Raw genomic sequence first — 19621 nt, 5'->3', positions numbered from 1 at the left:
ACACAATATCATATCTTCTGAGGCACCGCAGGTGTCGCCACTACATCGGAAACTGGTTCAATCGACTTCATATTCCTCGACAAATCCACCAATTTCTGGAGCTGCTCGATGAAAACGAAAGTGAGAACCGTGTTTGGCCTATCGATTGTTAGAAATGGGTCCGTACAGAGGGGATTGTCAATGGCTTACGCCAGCCTGAGCCAAGCAGGAGTCCAGCCTCTCATCACAAAGCCAGGTCCCTCATTGCGTAAAGATTCCACGATGATCTTGCTTACACTCTATTCGCAGTTCATTAGCTCCGTCAAGCCTTCGAGAGTATACCTTACTGGTCTGACCCCGTTAACGGCCACTGCATTTTGCACCCGGCTCTTCAAAACATCGGCAGGTGCGCAAGCAGTTGTTGCAACTGTACCAGCGAGCAAGGAGGCCATGAAATGTGTGAAGATTCCGTCACTGAGGCCTAATGTAGGGTTCGAAAGAAGTTGCCGCTTGGCTGCAGAATACCTGCACGGGTCAGGTCCTGGGAAATATTAGGGAAGCGGGTGGCATACGTCGCTATCTGGGAAACATCTGCGACTCGTTTAGCGACACCGTCAGAACATGGAGATCCGAGACTTACTCATTATCACACTGCGGACGACATTGGGACCTAGGCCTCTGCTGAAGGTCCGCACGCCTTCTTCACGGCCGATCCTGATGATGGCATCGACGGCGTGATTATATCCGAATCGCTGACTGGGCGACCTTGCTCCGTCCGCACACATCCGCACTAAGGCAACCTAAACCACACATCAGCGACCCCTTGAACCGCATAGCATGATCCCCTGACCTCTGTAGGATTTCCGACGAGTCCGGCCAGACCTCCCGCGGTACCTGCGCAGACGATCTCCCACGAGCTGGGTAAGCGTCTTTGCCCCGTTCGTTCTCTGGCAATGTCGGCAAAATAATTATAAAGGCCAAATCTTGCGGTCGAATATGTGGATTGGCGAAGCATCGAGGCAGATATTCCCCACCACAACGACGGAATGCCTGCCACCTGAATGAGTTGCTTGTCACGGAAGTGTGCGTCCACTTAACTACGCACCATCTCTGCTTGCGAATTGGATCATCGTCCGCAGCATGTTTTGCCTTGTGGACATAACTTGCATCCTACTATGGTTTTCTGTCAGAAACCCCTAATTCTTGCAAAATTACCCACTGGGCCTACTATTTTGTCTGATCCAGCGGATGAGCTGAAAAGAGCCACGTCAGTTTGTGCTGTGGTATTCCTTAGGTGGACCGAAACTCGATTTGCATACTGAAACATGCAGCCATCGATGCCGCAGCACCTCTATGTCAAGTGTGTCAGCAGCCGGCTGTGACCGAAAAGGACTTCGACACCTACCCAAGCCAGAACGGCTGCCCTTGTTTCTTCGACTTGGCCATAGTCTGTTGCTTTACTTGACAATACTGGTTCGCTGGCCACACTCTGAGAAGATGACTGGCTTGAAAGTCGCTTGAGGGCGGCTGCCTCCGGCTCTGTGGCTCTCATCAAAGAGTCTGGCCTTTCTCCCAGAGGCAGCTTAAAAGCGTGAGTTCTGCACCGCAATATACACACGGCACCTCGAAGCCCCAGCCTCACAGCGCTGGTTTGTATATGACCGCATCCCTGTCTCTGGGGAAATCCACCTGTGCGTACTATTCATCATTTGAACCCGCAACCATTGACATCGGCCATTTTCTCAATCCGGTCCCTTCTACCACGCGAACTTTACGTCCGTCTGACATGTGCTCGTGACGGTCGGCATAAAAAATACCACCGAGACCGCAACCCGGTCACGTGAATTCGCAAGACTCCGTTGAGCGATTCGCCGCCGACTACTCCCGATTAACGGCCGATGTCGCTGGTTTGCTGAGGGCGTTCCCGATAATCTCGAATAATTGTTTTTCCGTTCCTTGCAGTCCATGGTTGATGACGGACATATATTGTCATTGAAGTTTCATCTATATCGACCACAAAACGTGAGCAACGTAAGGACAACAAGCCAAGATGGCAGCAACAGCAAGGCGTACACTGCTCCTCTGCGTCAAGGACATCAGAGCCGCTGGTCCCTCGAATGCAGCAACTAATGCCAGTAAAACCAAATACCTGACCTTGCGCCAATCACGGTTCAGACCATGGATAGTTTCAAGCCAGCAAGATATTCGACACTTCACATCTTCTCGGACACGATGGCGTGAAGCAACGTCATCGCTATCTTCTGACAAGCATGCACCGCCTGTTATTGATCGGACGAGGTCGAAGCTCTTCAAGGATGCCGACGAGGCTGTGGCGGACATCCAATCCGGCTCGACCATCCTCAGTGCTGGATTTGGTCTGTGTGGGACAGCCGAGACCATCATCACAGCAATGCACAAGCGCGGAATCGAGTCACTCAACAATCTCACTGCGGTTTCGAACAACGCTGGTGCGGCAGGCGCCGGCGGACTCTCGCCTCTGACACAGTCGGGCCAATTGACGCGATGTATCCTCTCTTATTTGGGGAACAACAAAAAGCTCGAACAGAAGTACCTGAACGGCGATATCGCCATCGAACTGTGTCCACAGGGCACGCTGGCGGAGCGGATCCGTGCCGGCGGAAGTGGGATTCCCGCCTTTTACACGCCAACCGGTGTCCGTGAGTAGTACCTGGTTACAAACCTTGTTGTCTGACAAAGGTGTATTGACACCTTTTCTAGACACGTGCATCCAGACTGGAGAGATCCCCACGAGATTAGGACCTGCTGATCCGGAGACGCAAAAATCGAGCGTGCTGGAAGCGGGAAAGCCAAGAGAGACGAGGATCTTCAATGGCAGAACGTATGTCATGGAAACCGCGCTGACCGGCGACGTTGCCATCATCCGCGCCTGGAAGGTCGACGAGGCTGGCAATTGTCAATTCAGGTATGTTCCTGCTGTACACACACTGCCGTCAACGGGAACAACTCCGTGCTAACATGAATGTCGGTAGATACACGACCAAAGGTTTCGGCACCATTATGGCCAAGGCTGCCCGACTGACCATTGTCGAGGCTGAGAATATCGTGCCCACGGGTTCCATAGACCCGAACGACGTCCACCTCCCTGGCATCTACGTGGACCGCATCGTGCCTGCCACCGTGGAAAAGAAATTCGAAATCAAAAAGACTCGTTCTGCCAGCGACGAGGCAGGTTATTCCTCCGACTCGTCCACGACCAGTAACAAATCAGCAGCCCTGATCCGGCGAGACCGCATCGCCCGCCGCGCCGCGAAGGAACTCAAGCACGGTATGTACGTCAACCTCGGTGTGGGAATGCCCACGTTAGCACCCTCATTCCTCCCGAGCGATGTCAAGGTATGGATCCAGTCCGAGAACGGCATTCTGGGCATGGGCCCGTACCCGACCGAGGACGAAGTCGACCCGGACATCATCAACGCGGGCAAGGAGACCGTCACGCTGGTCCCTGGCGCCTCGACGTTCGACAGCGCCGAGAGCTTCGGCATGATCCGCGGCGGCCACGTCGATGTCTCCATCCTAGGCGCCCTGCAGGTGTCGGCGGCCGGCGATCTGGCCAACTACATGATCCCGGGTAAAGTGTTCAAGGGCATGGGCGGTGCCATGGACCTCGTCTCCAACCCCAACCAGACCAAGATCGTCGTCGCCACCGACCACGTCGACAAGTACGGCAAGTCCAAGATCGTCGAGCAGTGCTCCCTGCCCCTCACCGGCGCCCGCGTTGTCAGCACCATCATCACCGACCTCTGCGTCTTCCAGGTCGACCGCGTCAAGGGGACGCTGACCCTGACGGAGCTCGCGCCCGGCGTGTCGGTCGAAGACATCCGGGCCAAGACGGACGCGAGGTTCGCCGTTGCCGAGGAGATCAAGACGATTGAATGATTTACGAGTGTATGCGTATGTGTGTGTGCGTATCTGTGTCGGTGTCGGTGTGTGTAACACTTTGTCCATCGCCATATGATGAAGGGAAGCATTATATAAAATAGCTCGTCTGTCAGTATGCATTGCTGGGTATTTGGTGATTAGAAAAGAAGAGAATGAATGAAACCGGGTCTATAAAATGAAATGACATCCCAAACTTCAATATATTTTATCTTCTCGCCAGGGATCATGCCACGTCGGTATGAATAAAGTAAGAATGTTGGATTCGTGCATCATCTTCTGGACCCTCCGCCTCCGGCTTTTCAGCAGGAGCTGCCACGTGCGGATATATCTACAGATGCCTGAGAGCCTTTTTTCTCTTTTACTCACAGGCCTTCACGCCTCGACTTTTGGACATTTCTTTGACAGACAAGGATCATCACAAAATATACTATTTCTTGCTGCGGAGGAGACTTTTAATTCCTTTTTTTTTTTTTAAAAAAAACGCCTCTAATCCCATATGATTGAAGGATGGGCCTGCGCATCTCTATGTATTCGACAACAACAGCATGACCAGGACGGAGAAAGTAAAAATCTACAACTTCGCCTTGAGGGTCTCCCCATCACCGCCGCTCATGCCGGGTGCAAACGTCGTGCCTCTCCCCTGGCTCAGCGCGCGGACGATCTCGTCGATGCAGTTCAGGATCCACTGGTTCCCCTCGTCGGTGGCCAGCCACTCGCCGCCCTCGACGTCCTTCTCGGCGCTGCCGTCCTGGTACGCCTTGCGCAGGCCGAATACGTGGCTGACCACCTGTGGGCCCACGCCGGTCTGGGCGCGCAAGCACGCGATGGCCGCCAGCGATGTCAATACCCGCCCCACCTGAAGCGGTGCGTCGGACGGCGGGTCTGCCAGCAGGTTCGAGTAGTGGCCCGACAGGATGTGCACGGGCAGGTTGGGGTGCGACTGGGCAAGCTTGTCGAGCAGCTTCTCCTCAAAGGGGCGGTACACCGAGTCCCAGAGCCGGCGGCCACGGGCGAGTGACTCGTCGATGTTTTCCGCGGTCAGTTGCCGCGACACCGGGCGCGGGATCTTGTCGAACACCTCCTTCGGCATGCCTTCGCGGAAGGCCCCCAGACAGTTGATCGAGCGCGGGATGCCGTTGAAAGAGATGCACTTGAGCCCGACTTCACGCATGAGTCCGGCGGTGTCGGGGGCTGAGGGCGCTGACGGCAGCGTCTGTGTCAGGTGGAACAGTTCCACCATGGACGACGGCGAGTTCATCGTCATGGTCGCCGCGGTGGAGAACGTGACCCAGGCAGGGATGCCGACGCCCTTGTCTCTGGCGCTGGCTGCTATCCGCGAATAAGTCGAGCGGATCGACGGCGGAGCCTTGAGCGTGCCGGGCAGGGCATGGGCGGCGTTGATCAGCTGCTTGAGTGGCTCGGAGAGCTTCGACATGTTGTCTGATGGAGACTGGCCTTTGGTTGTTCTTGTCTGGACACGCAGGGCTAAAGGGGGGAAATTGTCAATGTCAACAGGCACACAAAGGAGAAAGATGCATTACGGACACCGGTACATAAGGGGGAGACAAAAGATGGTCCCGTACAGTTTTGATGCCGTCGTCCCTTTTGCCACCGAGCTCCCTCTGGCTTCCCCGCGTTGTTATCACTCATGTAACTCACTGACCCGGCGAGTTCTGATTGGTAGGGGTTCGCATGCAAGGCTAGGTCCTTTTCTCTCGGCGGTGATGTCGAGGCCAGACACGGGTCGGCGATAAACTGATGGCACACACCAAGAGCCCCTTGAGGAAATAACAATCTTGTGTTGAGTGAGCTGATGGGGGGATGAAGGATGTTGACGTCGAGAGAGAATGGAGATTATCGGCAAAAAGAAGCACCGAGCCGAGTTCCCGGCACCGAGAGAATTGACCCGAAGCCCGAAGAGGAAGGAGTGGGCTTGGCTTTCCCCCTCGGCCACACACTCCGGGACTCCGGCCCATCGCCGCCTGCGCATCGGCCATTCTTCTACCTCCTCCCCTATCACCTATCATACTCGACTCGCCTCCCCCCATGACAGATCCTGGGTGATCAATGTCCGTCACTAGGCCATTGGCCGGCCTCCATACGCCTCCTCTCGCGCAACAACCCTCCAAACGTTCATTGGCCCTCAACAACAGAGTGTAACGTTCTCGAATGCTTGTCCCTCGCTTGGTGTCGCGCGACCGCCCGCCAGAGCGCCCAACATAATTGTTGCAGTGATGCTGATCACTAATTTTGGGTGAAGGAAGGGAACATCAATCAATCATGGGTGCGGGATAGCGTCCCTCAACGGGACTCTAGCCCATGGGGTACGAATGAACGGCCAGGGACCCCAGCATTTGGCTTTCTGATATAAAAATGACAGTCGACCTTGGATTGAAATTTGGTCGTCGCCATCTTCCCTCTCAGCTCCCTCCCGGCGAGACAATATTCCCCAAGATTGGAATATAAATTCGGTTGTTCAGTGATAACGACTCCACGCCTCCGGACGTGCCCTCCCTTCGCCCAACGGGATACAATCTCTATCAAGGCTCTTATCAGAGCCCAAGAGGACTCCGCTGAGATGGTCGACGAGAAGGTCACAGGAGATCCAATGGTCGAGAAGCCGCAAGATACCCAGAATGAGTTCGAGACATCGAGCCAGGTGCTTCCAGGCGACAAGACGGGCTCATTGTCGGCACTGAGCGATGACGCACATACCAAGGCTTTGACCCGCAAGCTTCTCTTCAAGCTTGATACGAGGTATGGGTTGTTTCGAAAAATCTTGCCAGTTTGATGCGCGACATGAGTGTGCCCTAATACATCGCTCCATGCAGAATCCTTCCTGTTCTCGCCTTGCTTTTCCTCTGCTCCTTCCTCGACCGGACCAACGTCGGTAATGCAAAGATTCTGGGCCTCGAAAAGGATGCAGGCCTGAACAACAGTCAATACGCAAATGGCCTGGCCATTTTCTTTGCCTTTTACATTGCCGCTGAATTGCCCAGTAATCTGGTACTCAAGAAGTTCAGCCCGCGACTGTGGCTAGCTTTTCTCACTGCCGCGTGGGGTATCATCGGCATGTGCCTGGGATTCATTCGAAACTATGGTGGATTTCTGGCTGTCCGGGCATTTCTAGGCCTTGCAGAGGGAGGATTGCTGCCAGGTATGAGCTCAGCCTTTGATATTCTCACAGAACGCAGCAGTAATTCTCATCTCGTTTGCAGGCATGGTACTCTACCTATCAGGGATGTACACCAGAGGTGAACTGGCCCTTCGCATAGGACTGTTCTACACCAGCGCATCTCTTGCGGGAGCCTTTGGAGGTCTTCTGGCACGCGGTCTTTCCGCCATTGGTCCTACTGGTAGCGTTGTAGATGCTGGGTAAGCAGCCCTCTCTTCAGCCTCTCTGGAAGGCATGTTATGCTGACATGGAATTTTTGGGGATAGGTGGCGATGGATCATGATCATTGAAGGTCTTTTGACCTTTGCGGCTGGAGTGGCGTCATATTTCCTGCTTCCAAACAGCGTATCAACAGCCTGGTTCCTGTCGCCTGAGGAGCGAGAACTCGGAAAGCGGAGGCTCCGGAACGATACCTCCGCACACTTGCCCGACGGCCAGGCCTCTGAAGGAGTTGAGAAGTTCCGATGGTCAGAGGTCAGACGGGGAGTATTCAATCTTCAACTGTGGCTCACCGCCACGGCGTACTTCTCCATTCTCTCTGGGTTGTATTCCTTTGGATTGTTCCTGCCAACCATCATTAAGGGCCTGGGTTACACGGCGAACGAAGCTCAGCTTTGGTCGGTTATCCCTTATGCCGTTGCGGCTGTCGTTACGGTGATCGTGGCCATCGCTTCTGATCGATTGAAACTCCGAGGTGTTGCGATGCTCTTCAGCTTGCCATTGGCCATTATCGGATACGCGGTGATTGCCAATGTTAGCGAGCATGACAATCACACGAAGTACGGCATGACATTTTTGATGGCCACAGGGCTATATGCCAGCGTTCCACCCGTTCTGGTGTGGAATTCTAACAATTCTGCTGGTCACTACAAGCGTGCCACGACAAGCGGTCTTCAGCTGGCTATCGCCAACGCAGGTGGATTCGTCAGTGGTGAGTCCTGGTCCATTGCCTATCGTCCAACAGGATTTGTGTCGCTAATGTGTGACCATAGCTTTCATTTATCCATCGGCGGAGGCACCTCAATACCACAAATCGCATACCATCATTTTGGGATTGCTGGTCTATGCGTGGTTTGCGTAAGTCTTCCAAGAAGCTCTCCTCCTTCCCTTTCTGACAACTGCATCCAGAATTTTATGCAATGTTCTCTACTGCGCGAAGATCAACCGTGACAAGGCGAACGGCAAATACGACAAATACATCGGGTACGGCGACGACCGAGATCCGGAATTCAAGATGGTATTGTAATGCTCTGGACCATAAATGGGATCTGTCGACAAGCCAAGGGGGGCGATGTCGAGTTATATGGCCGAGGCTGGTCACAGTATTTTCTCGTTAGCGGGGTGCGAATTCGATAGAACGTCGTCTAGCCTCCCGACGCGGGGTATGATGATTGATGAAACGGTATACATATTAGACCACATCTGTTTCAGGTCCCAATTGTAGAGATAAGAAAGTCGTCAGTGAGCAAGTTGGGTTTCCAGTCTTTGCCGCCATTGTCACCTAGTCACGACATTCACCGGCAGCTCTTCATAACTTCACTTTCCGTCATTCCATCGTTTCTTTTCAATCCAACCTCAACTCATTGGATACCACAACCACCTACAGACCTCTTCTACCCTCTGTCTCCGTAAAGATGTCGTCCTCTCGTCCTCCCAACCCTACTCAAATCCCCAACAATCTACCCGGCCTCACCACTCACATCACCGGCCACGATAGCAATACCGGCAAAGCCATCGTCAGGGACAGCAGACCCGGCAATTGGACCGTCTTCGACGACAAACTCATGGCGTTCAATGTGATCTACACGACCTCGGAATTCCCACCAGACCTCAACGACGACCGCGACGTCAAGACCCACGACGATGTCGTCGCCAATGGGAAACTCGGCCTGGTCAGTCCCAACGGCACCGTCTGCCGGGTGGTCGACTTTGCTCCCGGGTACGAGTGCATCATGCACCGCACGCAGAGTCTGGACTACGGCATCGTGCTCGAAGGCACGATCGAGATGATCCTCGACAGCGGCGAGCGGAAGACCATTCAGCGAGGCGACGTGGCGGTGCAACGGGCCACCATGCACGCGTGGAAGAACATCAGCGAGACGGACTGGGCCCGAATGATCTTTGTGCTGCAGGACTGCAAACCCCTGGAGATTGGAGGCAAGGTCATGAAGGAAGACTTGGGCGATGGAGTCGAAGGCTTGCCGCCCAGTGGGAACGACGCCTAGAGAGAGACAGCTAGCTAGCTATCCGACTCTCTGACGATCTGACGATCTGACCGATGGGCTGCTATCACGATGAGGGAAAGAAAGAGGTGACAACAGTCTGGAAGGAGACAGTCAGGCACAAGACATGACAACAGTCAGTCGACAATACAATGAGCTCAGGTATTATCATGCAGAAAATCGACTCAGTGAACGAGACTTCTCCTTGCCCTTTTTTTTTTTCAATATGTCATTAAACGCTATGAACTTTTATCGCGTAACATTACCGTGACCCACGTCCCATGCCGGCAGCGAGGCAGGTCTTGATGGCTGGCCCCCTTTTTTTTTACTTCCCTTGTCCCTCTGCTCCGCACTCACTCACAACATATGTAATACCGATAATTCCAACTGTCCTCCCACTCCAGGTTCGCTGGTGCCGCTTTCCCGGATTGGGGGGCTTGGGGGGGGGGGGAGAGGGGGGCGCGACGTTGTGGGCTAGTGAGGCCTAGCGAGCCTGAGACTTGTTGATGCGGCGATTAAAACCGGGACAACGATAAGGGCCTCTCTCTCTTTTTTTGGCCCCAACCAACCAACCAGCATCGACGACTCACTGTTATTAACTGGCAGCTGCGCAGGTCCAAGTTTTGGCCGCCGCTCTCCATCACACCAAACCCAAGCCAGACTCTTCTCGTTCCCGTCGCTTTGTTGTATATATCTAGAAATCTTTGTTTATCTATGTCCTCCCCTTACATGTGTGTGTGTATGTTTGTGTTTGTACTTTATTGACGAGCTCAGACAATAAATCTGGGCACTGCGTCTGGAAACCCTGAAGACGCGCCGCCGACGCTTGTACGATTAGATCTCCACGCCCAGACTCAATTTGCATCCTGCGATACCCACCTAGCATCTTTCTGCCGCGCCGCCACCTGGCTGGGGTTTCGCAACCGTACGCTCCTCCTCCTTCGTTCAGAGCTTTCTTGCCCGGTCCTTGGTCTTGCAAACGGAGCCTGTCAAGGACGACGATGCGCCGAGGCTGCGGCCCTCAGCAACGAGTTCGCGACAACCATGGGATGGCCACGGAGTTCGTCACTGGGCATAGACAACGCAACCTCCATGGCACGGATACGGAGTCGGGGAGAATCAGATCTCGAGAAGGAAGGGTTCCTCAACCGACATCCCCACAGCAGCGAGGACGATAGCAACGACGCCTTCGAGGACGACGAAGGGAACCCCTCGCTCGCGTCCTCCCGGGCCACCTCCGCCTCCTACAAGCACATGCTCGTCAATAGAGCCTACAGTTCCAATCGATCCTCTTCTCCGTCCTACCTCGGCAGAATGCCTCGATCCATCATGCGATATCTGTGCCTGGGGGTCGCCCTCACCCTCGTTATCTTCATCTTTTCGCTGGTGCGCATGAGTTACGTCGCGGAACAGGAGGTGCAGGAAGCCATTGAACAAGAAAAGATGAAGCCGAGACCTCCCCCGTGGGAAGAATTTCCATTCCTGCAAAGATATTATGGCGGAATACGGTCGTTGGTTCCGGCCCGAAGTAATGTGCCTGAATACCCGAGGAAGGAGGACGAGGTGGAATGGGAGAAATTGAACATCACGGAAGAGGTGGTCGAGAACCTGACGCCTGAGGACGGATCTCCTGCAAAGGAGAGGAGAAAGAGAGCGATCCAGTCCAGCAAGAGGTTCGACCCATATCCCAGCTACACTTCGCCCGAGTACATTGCCAAGTATGGCGAAAAGGTGGACTGTTATCTGGATACCGAGAACACCGTCGAGATCCCGCGGGTCCGGATGTACGAGGGCATTCCACGAGGGTTTCCAGACATGGTCATGGGTTCTGCTAAACTCCTGGGGCTCAGGGACGACATCTGCTATGATCGTTTCGGTCGGTTGGGCCCGTATGGACTTGGATACAGCATCAACCGAGGCGGAAGCGGTGCACAACAGGAAGGCGAAAGAGAAGGAGCTGATTTGGTGTGGCAGGAAGCGCCCGAGGTGGACTGGAGGAATGTTCATTGGGCCGATGCCCAGCAGCGTTGTGTGCTGGCAAACAACCACCGCTTCAAGGAACTGCCTGAGAAGCCGCGAATCGACATGTTTCGAGCAATGCCGATTGGTACCGTCTACAACAAGAGAGATGAGATCGCTGAAATTGAGGCCATGCCATCCAAGACACCTGAGGCGCCAAAGAGGCCCAAGTCCGGGTCAGAAAAGCTTCCGCGCACAGCAGTCGTGATTCGCACGTGGTGGGATTACCCGTACACGCCTGAAGACAAGATCTACCTTCGTTCCCTAATTTCGGAACTGACCATGTTGAGCGGCGGGGAGTATGTGGTGCATTTCCTGGTCCAGGTCAAATCCAACGACGTGCCCATATTTTCCGACGACGAAACCTACGAGCGTGTTCTCCGAGACTCGTTGCCAGAAGAATTCCGAGGCATGGGCACTCTCTGGACCGAGAAGCAAATGGAGCTCATGTACGGTGGTCTGGAGGAGACCAACATGCGCGGACTGCCCGTCCACGGAGTCTATCGCAGCACCTTCATGCCCATGCAATACTTCGCCTATCAACATCCCGAGTACGATTTCTTCTGGAATTGGGAAATGGATATTCGAACCACACATCACTGGTATCATTTCTTCGACAGTATCACCAAATGGGCCAAGCAGCAACCTCGCAAACTCCTGTGGGAGAGAAATAGCCGGTTCTTCGTCCCGTCTGAACATGGTGAATGGGAAGACTTTAGCCAGATGGTTCGCATCCAGACGGAACATGGCACGAATAGCATCGCCAATCTGTGGAGCAGCCTGAATCGCGCAAACAAGAATCCCAACGACCCGAGCTCCAAGATCACCCCGGTTGGAGCGATGAAGCAACAAGGCGACAAGCCGATCTGGGGTCCAGAACGACCACTCGACGACGATGTGACCATGGACACCGACCCAACTCCACCCACCTCTTTTGACAAGGATAAATACACGTGGGGTGTCGGCGAGGACGCAGACCTGATCGTGTTCAACCCGTTGTTCGACCCCGATGGCACAACATGGCTACTTACGGACGATACTACAGGTTACAACATCACGCGCGGCCGCCCTCCACGCCGGACCGCTATCATCACAGCCTCCCGTCTCTCCCGCAAACTATTGGTGACCATGCACAAGGAAACCGCCCTGAAGAAACACAGCATGTTCTCCGAAATGTGGCCGGCCTCCTGCGCGCTGCACCACGGTCTCAAAGCCGTCTACGTGCCTCACCCGGAATACATCGATCGCAAATGGCCCACCAACTATCTGGCCTCGGTCTTTAATGGCGGCCGCAACGGCGCCACCGGTGGCGCCCGCACGTCGGTCTTTGGCGAGCGCGAACACAATTTCCGGGGGACGACGTGGTATTACAACGCGGGGTTTCCCGAGGTGCTCTGGCACCGATGGCTGGGGATGCGGTTCAACAACGACGGCGGCGAACAGTTCGAGCTGGCCGGCGAGGGCCGCATGTGTCTGCCCGGCATGCTGCTGCACCCGATTAAGCGGGTCGAGCTGGTCCAGGAAGGGAGGAGGGCCGATCAAGTTGGATGATAGGGGGGGGGAGCACGCGGCATTTTGCAATGAAGTTGACGATGAATCTTTCTTGGGGGTAAAAAAATATCCCAAAGCTCGGGGCAAAGGGACTCTTGGACATTCGCGAGTCGAGTCGATGCAAATGATCAATCGATCAATCGATCAATCAATCAATCAGTGTTACATATACTTTCCGTACATGCACCGTTTCCTGCGCCGGTTTTTGGGGGGAGGAGGGCGTCTTGGATAGAGCCACCACCATCGAACTACAAGGTACGTCCGTACCTACAGTGAATATTTATGAATGTACCAAGGCCAAGGCAAGGTTCTGTCTGTAATGCCGACGTCGATGTTGATGATGTTGTTACTTACAGTACTATCTACCTACCTGCCCGCACACAATCCACTAAGAAAGAACGCTTTCAAACCGCAAGGGTAGCGAGTGAGTGGCATGATAGTTGGTGCACCATGCATAGTACATACACTCCTGACAGTGAAGAAAGGGGGCCGTCGAGTCGAGTCTACGTACGCACAGTAGAGTGAGCGAGTGAGTGTCATGGGATATGGGATATTATGAGAACTGGAATCGGTACAGAATCCAGTCTTCGACTCTCCCAACGCAGTGGTGAATGAGATGTTGGAGAGTAAGGAGGAATTGTCGACGCTATCAAGGTCTGCCATTCTTATTTTATTTTCCGTCACTCTGTTTCTACAATAGAGTGGAACCGGGTAAGTCACGCAAATGTGCAGCACATACACCGACACCGTAGATTTCACCCTCATCAAAAGAAGGTGGCACTTTTGATTCTGCTGGCTCATTCAGATTACCCAAATCAAGGGATGTAACTAACCCCTTTCCTAAACGCCACACGAGTCAAAATTTTCCCGTTCTGAGAACGGCAGCTGTAAGAAAGCTGGGTGCCAAAGGGGTGTTGGTCAGTCGCGGGATGCATGCTCCTCTAGCAGTGCATGTCGAACTTGGGCTGCCGGTCAGAGGTGAAAGAACCCCAATGCTGCTCGCTCGCTTTTTGCCCGTTGTCGCCAATCGCATCAGGCTTGTCAGGCTCGTCAAAGGCCTCGAACCAGAACAAGTCAATGCCCCAGTCCAGGATACCGCAGACGGCGGATTGCCAATACGTCTTCATGTTGTCGTCGCCTGCTTTTGCGGCGCCGGCGTCCGTGCCTCCGGTGCCAGGCCAGCCAGTTTCTGGCACAGCAGTCAGCCACGGTCGACTTTGAAATGGTGTCAGAGGCTGTTCTTACCGCCGTTCATGAAATGGATCTTGTCCAGGCTGCCGCTGACTTCTTGAACGTGGCCCAGGGCTTGGGCCATGTCGTCAAAGTAAGTCTTTGTTGCATTGGAGATATCTTGGTATTGCCAGTAGGCAAAGCCATTGGCGAGTCTGCACATGGTGAGCACCGATGCAACGACTGGTAACACGGGGGCCACCTCTCACACTAGCTGAATACCGCTCTTGATTATAGAGTCCATGGTACCGTTGTTCCAACAGTTCCAGCTGTCTGCAGTTCCAAGTTGGGTGTTGGGGTAGGACTGTTGCATGTCTGAAATCCAGCCCAGAAGATCATCGGCGTTATAGGTACCCCGGTACATACCCTCCGAGCCGATGGTGATGCCGTACAGTGTATCACCATAAGACGTGGGGTCTGCCTCATCAATCGCTGCCTTCTCCTTATCATAGGCACCACCATCAGGCCTGACGTAGAATATATCTGTTAGTCCGAGCCGATGTCAGACTGCGCCCAGTGACCGGCACTCACCACATTCCCAACAGCACCTTAATACCTGCAGATTTGGCAGCCGGGAGGACTTGTGAGGGTGTATGGCATGGGTTGCCATACTGGTCGGAGGATGAGTAGGTTCGGACTAGCTGAGCATCGGTGTTGGTCAAGATCGCTTGGAAGTCGGCTTCGAAGTCGGACTGGGCTTTGCAGGTGCCATCTGGGTTGGTGTTTCCCACGGCGAAGCCAAGTGTTCCAGCTGCGGACACTGCCAGCGGTGCCGCAGCCAAAGTCGCGGAAAGGACGTCACGGAGGTGCATCTCGTTACTTGTCGCTCAAAGCAGACCACTAGAGGGAACGCGAGACGGCAAAGGACCAGGGCTGGGAAACAGGAGAAAAGAAGGACTTCGAAAAGACTAGACTGGGGAGAAAGAGTGACTGAGAAAGGCAATGTTGCTAGACAAAGACTGCGGATGGTTTAATAACGACTGCAGGGCAAACACGGTCTTTCCCCAGAAGTCTGGAGGCCCGTCCCTGGAACTGGACGCGCCCAAACGGCCGGCCCTAACTATTCCGTTACAGGGATAGTCGCAACGCCACATTGCGCTCTAACTGCGCCTCAATATCGCTTGGCATCAAGCCTCATCAGAACCAAGATGGCAGGTTTGGCGGATAAGTACCTCGTGTTATGGAGTGCGAAAGAACAGTCAGTCATCAGTAAGGCAAGTCTAGAGACGAAACAGACGTCAATACATCATGCCGAGCAAAGGCCCAGCACATCTGAAGGTATCGTCCACGTCCTCATAATATCGTTCCGGGCTTGAAACTGCATGAGGAGTCCCGACTCCATATGCCAGCTAATATGGCAGTGAAGGGCCCACAGTCCCGGATTGTCTGCAACAAAACGGATGAGTGCCCAGCCATATGCATCGATCATAAGGGTGTCCCGTCGCATGACATTTGAGAGTGTCCTGTTCAAGCCGTTGTAGGTCGACCAATCAAAGTATTGATCTGGAGAGGAAGCAAGAACCCAGAAGGTATGGCCGTGGAAATGGAACGGGTGAGCTCCTTCATCATAGTTGGTAATCAAAAGGTCTACCACGGCCCAATTGGGGATGTCAATGACATATTGGCTGGCACTGAACGCCGAGCTGACTCCAGAAGTTGTGAACGAGGAGTTGGCTGCCTGGAGGCCCGCAACAGCTTGGTTCAGTGTAGGCACATCGGCCATGACCCAGGAGGTGCCGTTGATATAGGCGCGATCCAGAGCATAGTCTCCGATCTGGAAGTTTGCGGCGATAGCATACATTATCGTGGCGGGTGGTGCTTCTGATTCGAAGAATGGTGTCAACAATGACGAGTTCAGGCCAACACACTGCACATCCACTGCCTCCTTCCAATCCGTCGAGTTCGTCGGCTCATCTGTGCTGTTGGCATACGTTATCAAAGCCATCACGTCAGGGTCGAGGATCGGATTGGGCCCTCCGAAGCAGAACGTGTTCATCTGCGCTCGCATCCAGTAATTCGATCCTGCCGACTGGTTGGCGTTGATGACAATTGAGTATCTCTGCGCCACGGCAATGTCAAGGCGATGCACCGAAAGAGGTTCCGTCGCGGTCCCATCGGCTTCGATGACGGAGAGGGGATGGTTGTCGATGGAGAATTCAAATGTCGCGAAAGCCCCCGTGTTGATCAATCGATACCGATAACGTTTGCCGTGCTCGACCGTAAACACTGCACGTGTCGAGTTCTGCTCGCAAACATAGCCACTATCGGAGTCAAGCGTCGAACAATTGAAATAATTGGTTCCCTGAATCAAGCCATTGTCAGGGACGGGTTCGCTATTCTCGTCGCCGCTGGCAAGGTAGTCAGGCAGAAGTGCCTGACTATAGTCGTGGTACCAGTCTTGTATAAGCACAACCTGGTCCACATCGTAATACTTCTGCATCTTGACCTCATCCGGCGAATGGATAATTAGGGGCCCTACGGGACCATCACCATTCGTGGTCGAATAATGGGTATGATACCAATAGGTCCCAAACTGGTTTTCCACGGTGAAGTTGTAGGTGAAGCTTGCACCCGGAGGAATTGGGCATTGAGTTATTCCAGCAGTTCCGTCCATCCAATTTGTACCGTTCTGATAAAGCCCGTGCCAGTGGAAGGCAGTCCCGTTGGGGAGGTTGTTCTGAACATGAATGAGGATCCGATCGCCCATATTGGCACGGATCAGGGGCCCTGGGAAACGACCATTGATAGCAATGACCTGGCGAAAGACACCATCCGGCGACAGCTCGATTTCGCTGATGGTGAAATTGTATTCGCGTGTCGTCGGCGGTGCATTGAAGTCCCATCCCTCTATGTCGAGGGTGTAATCTTCCACATTTGATCTCCACGGAGGGACCAGCAGCGATGCTTGTGAGTCCTCGGCAGGTGACGAACTGTTCGAGGGCGAGGGAGACCCGGCCGTGCTGCTCGAATGATTCTTGCTGGAGTGTTTTAGTCCCAGCCCAAGGCCCAGGCCTAGCGCCAGTCCCAGGACAACCACTACAACAATCGCAGAGAGGGCGAGGTACGTTTTGCTGCGCGAGCCTTTTGCATGCACACCAGCATCTTTGGTACCTGGAGCCCCTCCGCCACCCAGAGAAGGGGCGATATTCTGCTCTTGAGCAACCTTTTGCTCTATCGACATATCTGGGCTATGTTTTCTTGATAATGCAATCGATCTCGAACACACTGTCGACGACGGGATAACGTCGAGTGACTTGTAAAAGTATACACGAAGGAGATCTCATCTTACCAACGGGGCACTTGGTGAAAATTGCAACCCTCTGTCCTTCGCTGAATCCCGCCAGGGCGCGACACCCTGAGTCCACGAATGAAAACACTGGTCGCCACGGGCAGCGTACCGGTCTAGCCGTCGGAGCCGTCGAAAAAACATTCTTTGCTGTGCCTCGTATAGCTGCCCAGATCGGCGTAGACTCGGATGGCCACCAACACAAAAGGCAAGGCTGCTGTTGGGTCACGCTCGGGTAAAATGAGATACCATCTCAATGGCGCTGCTCAACGTTGCCCTGGGTCGCAAGAACCGAGAGGCGGCCACACTCCGACCAGACCCTCCGTTGCCTCCATCCTACCAGAGAGAACACGTTTCTAAGCAACCTGTCCCTGCCTGAAGCTTGCTAGAGGTGCACGAGGTTGGAATCAACGAGCGTAGTTGGAAGAAAGAAGTAGAGCCAAGCCGCACGTGCGGGAAGCTCACAACTGGTTGGCCTGTTGCCTTGGCGCTCGCTGCTTAGCATCACTAGCGCCGGTTGAGAGATCCACTCACATCTGCTCAGTCTCTACCAAGGCTCCATCGACTTGTTCCCACTACGTGCTCAAGCTTCGACAAGGTATTCAGAGATCGTGCCACTAGAAGCTTCGTCTGCAGCTTTATTCAGTGGGGTACCTGTATGCAGCTAACCTCATTACCAAGAAAGGCAACGTCGAGCATGCGATGGCCCAAGAGCCTGCTCCAAAGATTCGCTGGAGAGAGCGCATGCTCACAGCTGTGGACCAGCCGCGGCGAGAGCTCTTAGGGTCCTGGGAACGTGGCATGAGAATGACATGGGAGCTCTGCTTTCTTCTACCTGCCAGCCACGAGTAAACCATAAAAGAGCTCGCTGTCCGTGATGTTGTCCAGTGGTCTCCGTCAGATCCTGCATCCTTCCGAGCTGCATTGAAAACGCTCTCAAGAAGCTCTTCCATCATGATGAAGTCTATCGCTTTGCTCGTTGCTGCGGGCTCTCTAGCAGCTGCCATTCCCTACCAATCCCCACCTCCCGTCTCGACCGTCGAGCCATCGCTCACCCAGATCGAGCAGTCTGCCGCCACTGCAACGAGCCTGTCACCGGTGAGCAATGTCAAGGGTGTCGCTTTCAACCGCTTCTACCAGATCTGGCTGGAGAACATCGACTACTCTGCCGCTGCTGGCGACCCAAACCAAAAATTCCTGGCTTCGCAAGGCATCACGTTGACCAACTACTTTGCCACCACTCACCCCTCGGAGCCCAACTACTGTGCTGCAGCTGGCGGTGACAACTTTGGCATGGACAACGATGACTTCCATCAGATCCCGGCCGACATTGCTACCGTTGTTGACTTGCTTGACACCAAGGGTATCAGCTGGGCTGAGTACCAGGAAGACATCCCCTTCCCGGGCTTCCAGGGCTTCAACTACTCCAACCAGGTCACCTTTGCCAACGACTACGTCCGCAAGCATGACCCTCTGATCTTGTACAATTCGGTCACGAACAATGCCACTCGACGTGCGCTGATCAAGGGTTTCGACGCCTTCCAGAGTGACGTCGCCAACAAGACCCTCCCTCAGTGGGCGTTCATCACTCCCAACATGACCAACGATGCTCACGACACCAACATCACCTTTGGGTCACAGTGGCTGCGGAACTTCATGACGCCGCTCCTGGCCAACGACTACTTCATGAACGACACACTGGTTCTCCTGACTTTCGACGAGAACGAGTCCTACGGCATCCAGAACAAAATCTTCTCCATCCTCCTGGGTGGCGCCGTCCCCGCGCACCTCAAGGGCACCCAGGACAACACCTTCTACAACCACTACTCGACCATCGCCTCGGTGTCCCAGAACTGGGGCCTGCCGTCCCTCGGCCGTTGGGACTGCCATGCTAACGTCTTCGAGCTTGTGGCGAACAAGACGGGCTACAAGAACGCCAACGTCAACACCAAGGGCCTCTTCTTCAACTCGTCCTACCCGGGTCCGCTTTCGGACGATGAGTACGTGTCCGCCTGGCCGATCCCGACCAACGCCTCAACCTGCGCCAACGGCAAGGGCGTCCTGAAATCTGTGGTGAACACCTTCAAGGGCAAGGCCGCGACCATGAACTACACCAACCCGTACCCTTACGACGCCCTGACCGGCAACAACGTGCCGTGAGGAGCTGTTAGCGCGGCGTCGAGACGGGTAGAGGTAGAGTCTGATCGTGCTATATCAGTGGGCCTGTAACGACGAGCG

General features: G+C 54.3%; 9 protein-coding genes across 9 annotated transcripts; 5 read left to right on the top strand and 4 right to left on the bottom strand.

The window, feature by feature from the left end:
- Positions 1-8: 8 nt before the first annotated feature.
- Positions 9-1425, bottom strand: AYL99_05715 (hypothetical protein; the record flags this gene model as incomplete). The annotated part of the gene is made up of 10 exons (XM_018837227.1): positions 9-138; positions 190-278; positions 336-504; positions 552-570; positions 620-779; positions 830-1029; positions 1085-1152; positions 1208-1232; positions 1299-1330; positions 1385-1425. The coding sequence occupies 10 exons, from the start codon at positions 1423-1425 to the stop codon at positions 9-11; spliced, it is 933 nt and encodes a 310-aa protein (XP_018694080.1).
- Positions 1426-2029: 604 nt separating this feature from the next.
- On the top strand, positions 2030-3897 carry AYL99_05714 (hypothetical protein; the record flags this gene model as incomplete). The annotated part of the gene is made up of 3 exons (XM_018837226.1): positions 2030-2657; positions 2719-2923; positions 2991-3897. The coding sequence occupies 3 exons, from the start codon at positions 2030-2032 to the stop codon at positions 3895-3897; spliced, it is 1740 nt and encodes a 579-aa protein (XP_018694079.1).
- Positions 3898-4471: 574 nt separating this feature from the next.
- AYL99_05713 (hypothetical protein) lies at positions 4472-5335 on the bottom strand (the record flags this gene model as incomplete). Its single annotated transcript, XM_018837225.1, has 1 exon — positions 4472-5335. One exon carries the CDS (start codon positions 5333-5335, stop codon positions 4472-4474), a length of 864 nt encoding a protein of 287 aa, XP_018694078.1.
- Positions 5336-6478: 1143 nt separating this feature from the next.
- AYL99_05712 (hypothetical protein) lies at positions 6479-8321 on the top strand (the record flags this gene model as incomplete). The annotated part of the gene is made up of 6 exons (XM_018837224.1): positions 6479-6657; positions 6732-7057; positions 7119-7275; positions 7342-8006; positions 8068-8152; positions 8204-8321. 6 exons carry the CDS (start codon positions 6479-6481, stop codon positions 8319-8321), a joined length of 1530 nt encoding a protein of 509 aa, XP_018694077.1.
- A 388-nt stretch (positions 8322-8709) lies between these two features.
- On the top strand, positions 8710-9300 carry AYL99_05711 (hypothetical protein; the record flags this gene model as incomplete). The annotated part of the gene is made up of 1 exon (XM_018837223.1): positions 8710-9300. One exon carries the CDS (start codon positions 8710-8712, stop codon positions 9298-9300), a length of 591 nt encoding a protein of 196 aa, XP_018694076.1.
- Positions 9301-10341: 1041 nt separating this feature from the next.
- Positions 10342-12867, top strand: AYL99_05710 (hypothetical protein; the record flags this gene model as incomplete). Its single annotated transcript, XM_018837222.1, has 1 exon — positions 10342-12867. One exon carries the CDS (start codon positions 10342-10344, stop codon positions 12865-12867), a length of 2526 nt encoding a protein of 841 aa, XP_018694075.1.
- Positions 12868-13808: 941 nt separating this feature from the next.
- On the bottom strand, positions 13809-14909 carry AYL99_05709 (hypothetical protein; the record flags this gene model as incomplete). Its single annotated transcript, XM_018837221.1, has 4 exons — positions 13809-14056; positions 14113-14252; positions 14307-14564; positions 14629-14909. 4 exons carry the CDS (start codon positions 14907-14909, stop codon positions 13809-13811), a joined length of 927 nt encoding a protein of 308 aa, XP_018694074.1.
- Positions 14910-15343: 434 nt separating this feature from the next.
- On the bottom strand, positions 15344-17278 carry AYL99_05708 (hypothetical protein; the record flags this gene model as incomplete). Its single annotated transcript, XM_018837220.1, has 1 exon — positions 15344-17278. The coding sequence occupies one exon, from the start codon at positions 17276-17278 to the stop codon at positions 15344-15346; it is 1935 nt and encodes a 644-aa protein (XP_018694073.1).
- Positions 17279-18337: 1059 nt separating this feature from the next.
- AYL99_05707 (hypothetical protein) lies at positions 18338-19543 on the top strand (the record flags this gene model as incomplete). Its single annotated transcript, XM_018837219.1, has 1 exon — positions 18338-19543. The coding sequence occupies one exon, from the start codon at positions 18338-18340 to the stop codon at positions 19541-19543; it is 1206 nt and encodes a 401-aa protein (XP_018694072.1).
- Between the last annotated feature and the right edge of the window lie 78 nt (positions 19544-19621).

This window comes from Fonsecaea erecta, assembly GCF_001651985.1.
Source record: "Fonsecaea erecta strain CBS 125763 chromosome Unknown Scaff4, whole genome shotgun sequence".
Lineage (NCBI taxonomy): Eukaryota > Fungi > Ascomycota > Eurotiomycetes > Chaetothyriales > Herpotrichiellaceae > Fonsecaea > Fonsecaea erecta.
Note: the sequence above shows the minus strand (reverse complement) of the source record. Positions and strands in the feature narration are given on the sequence as shown.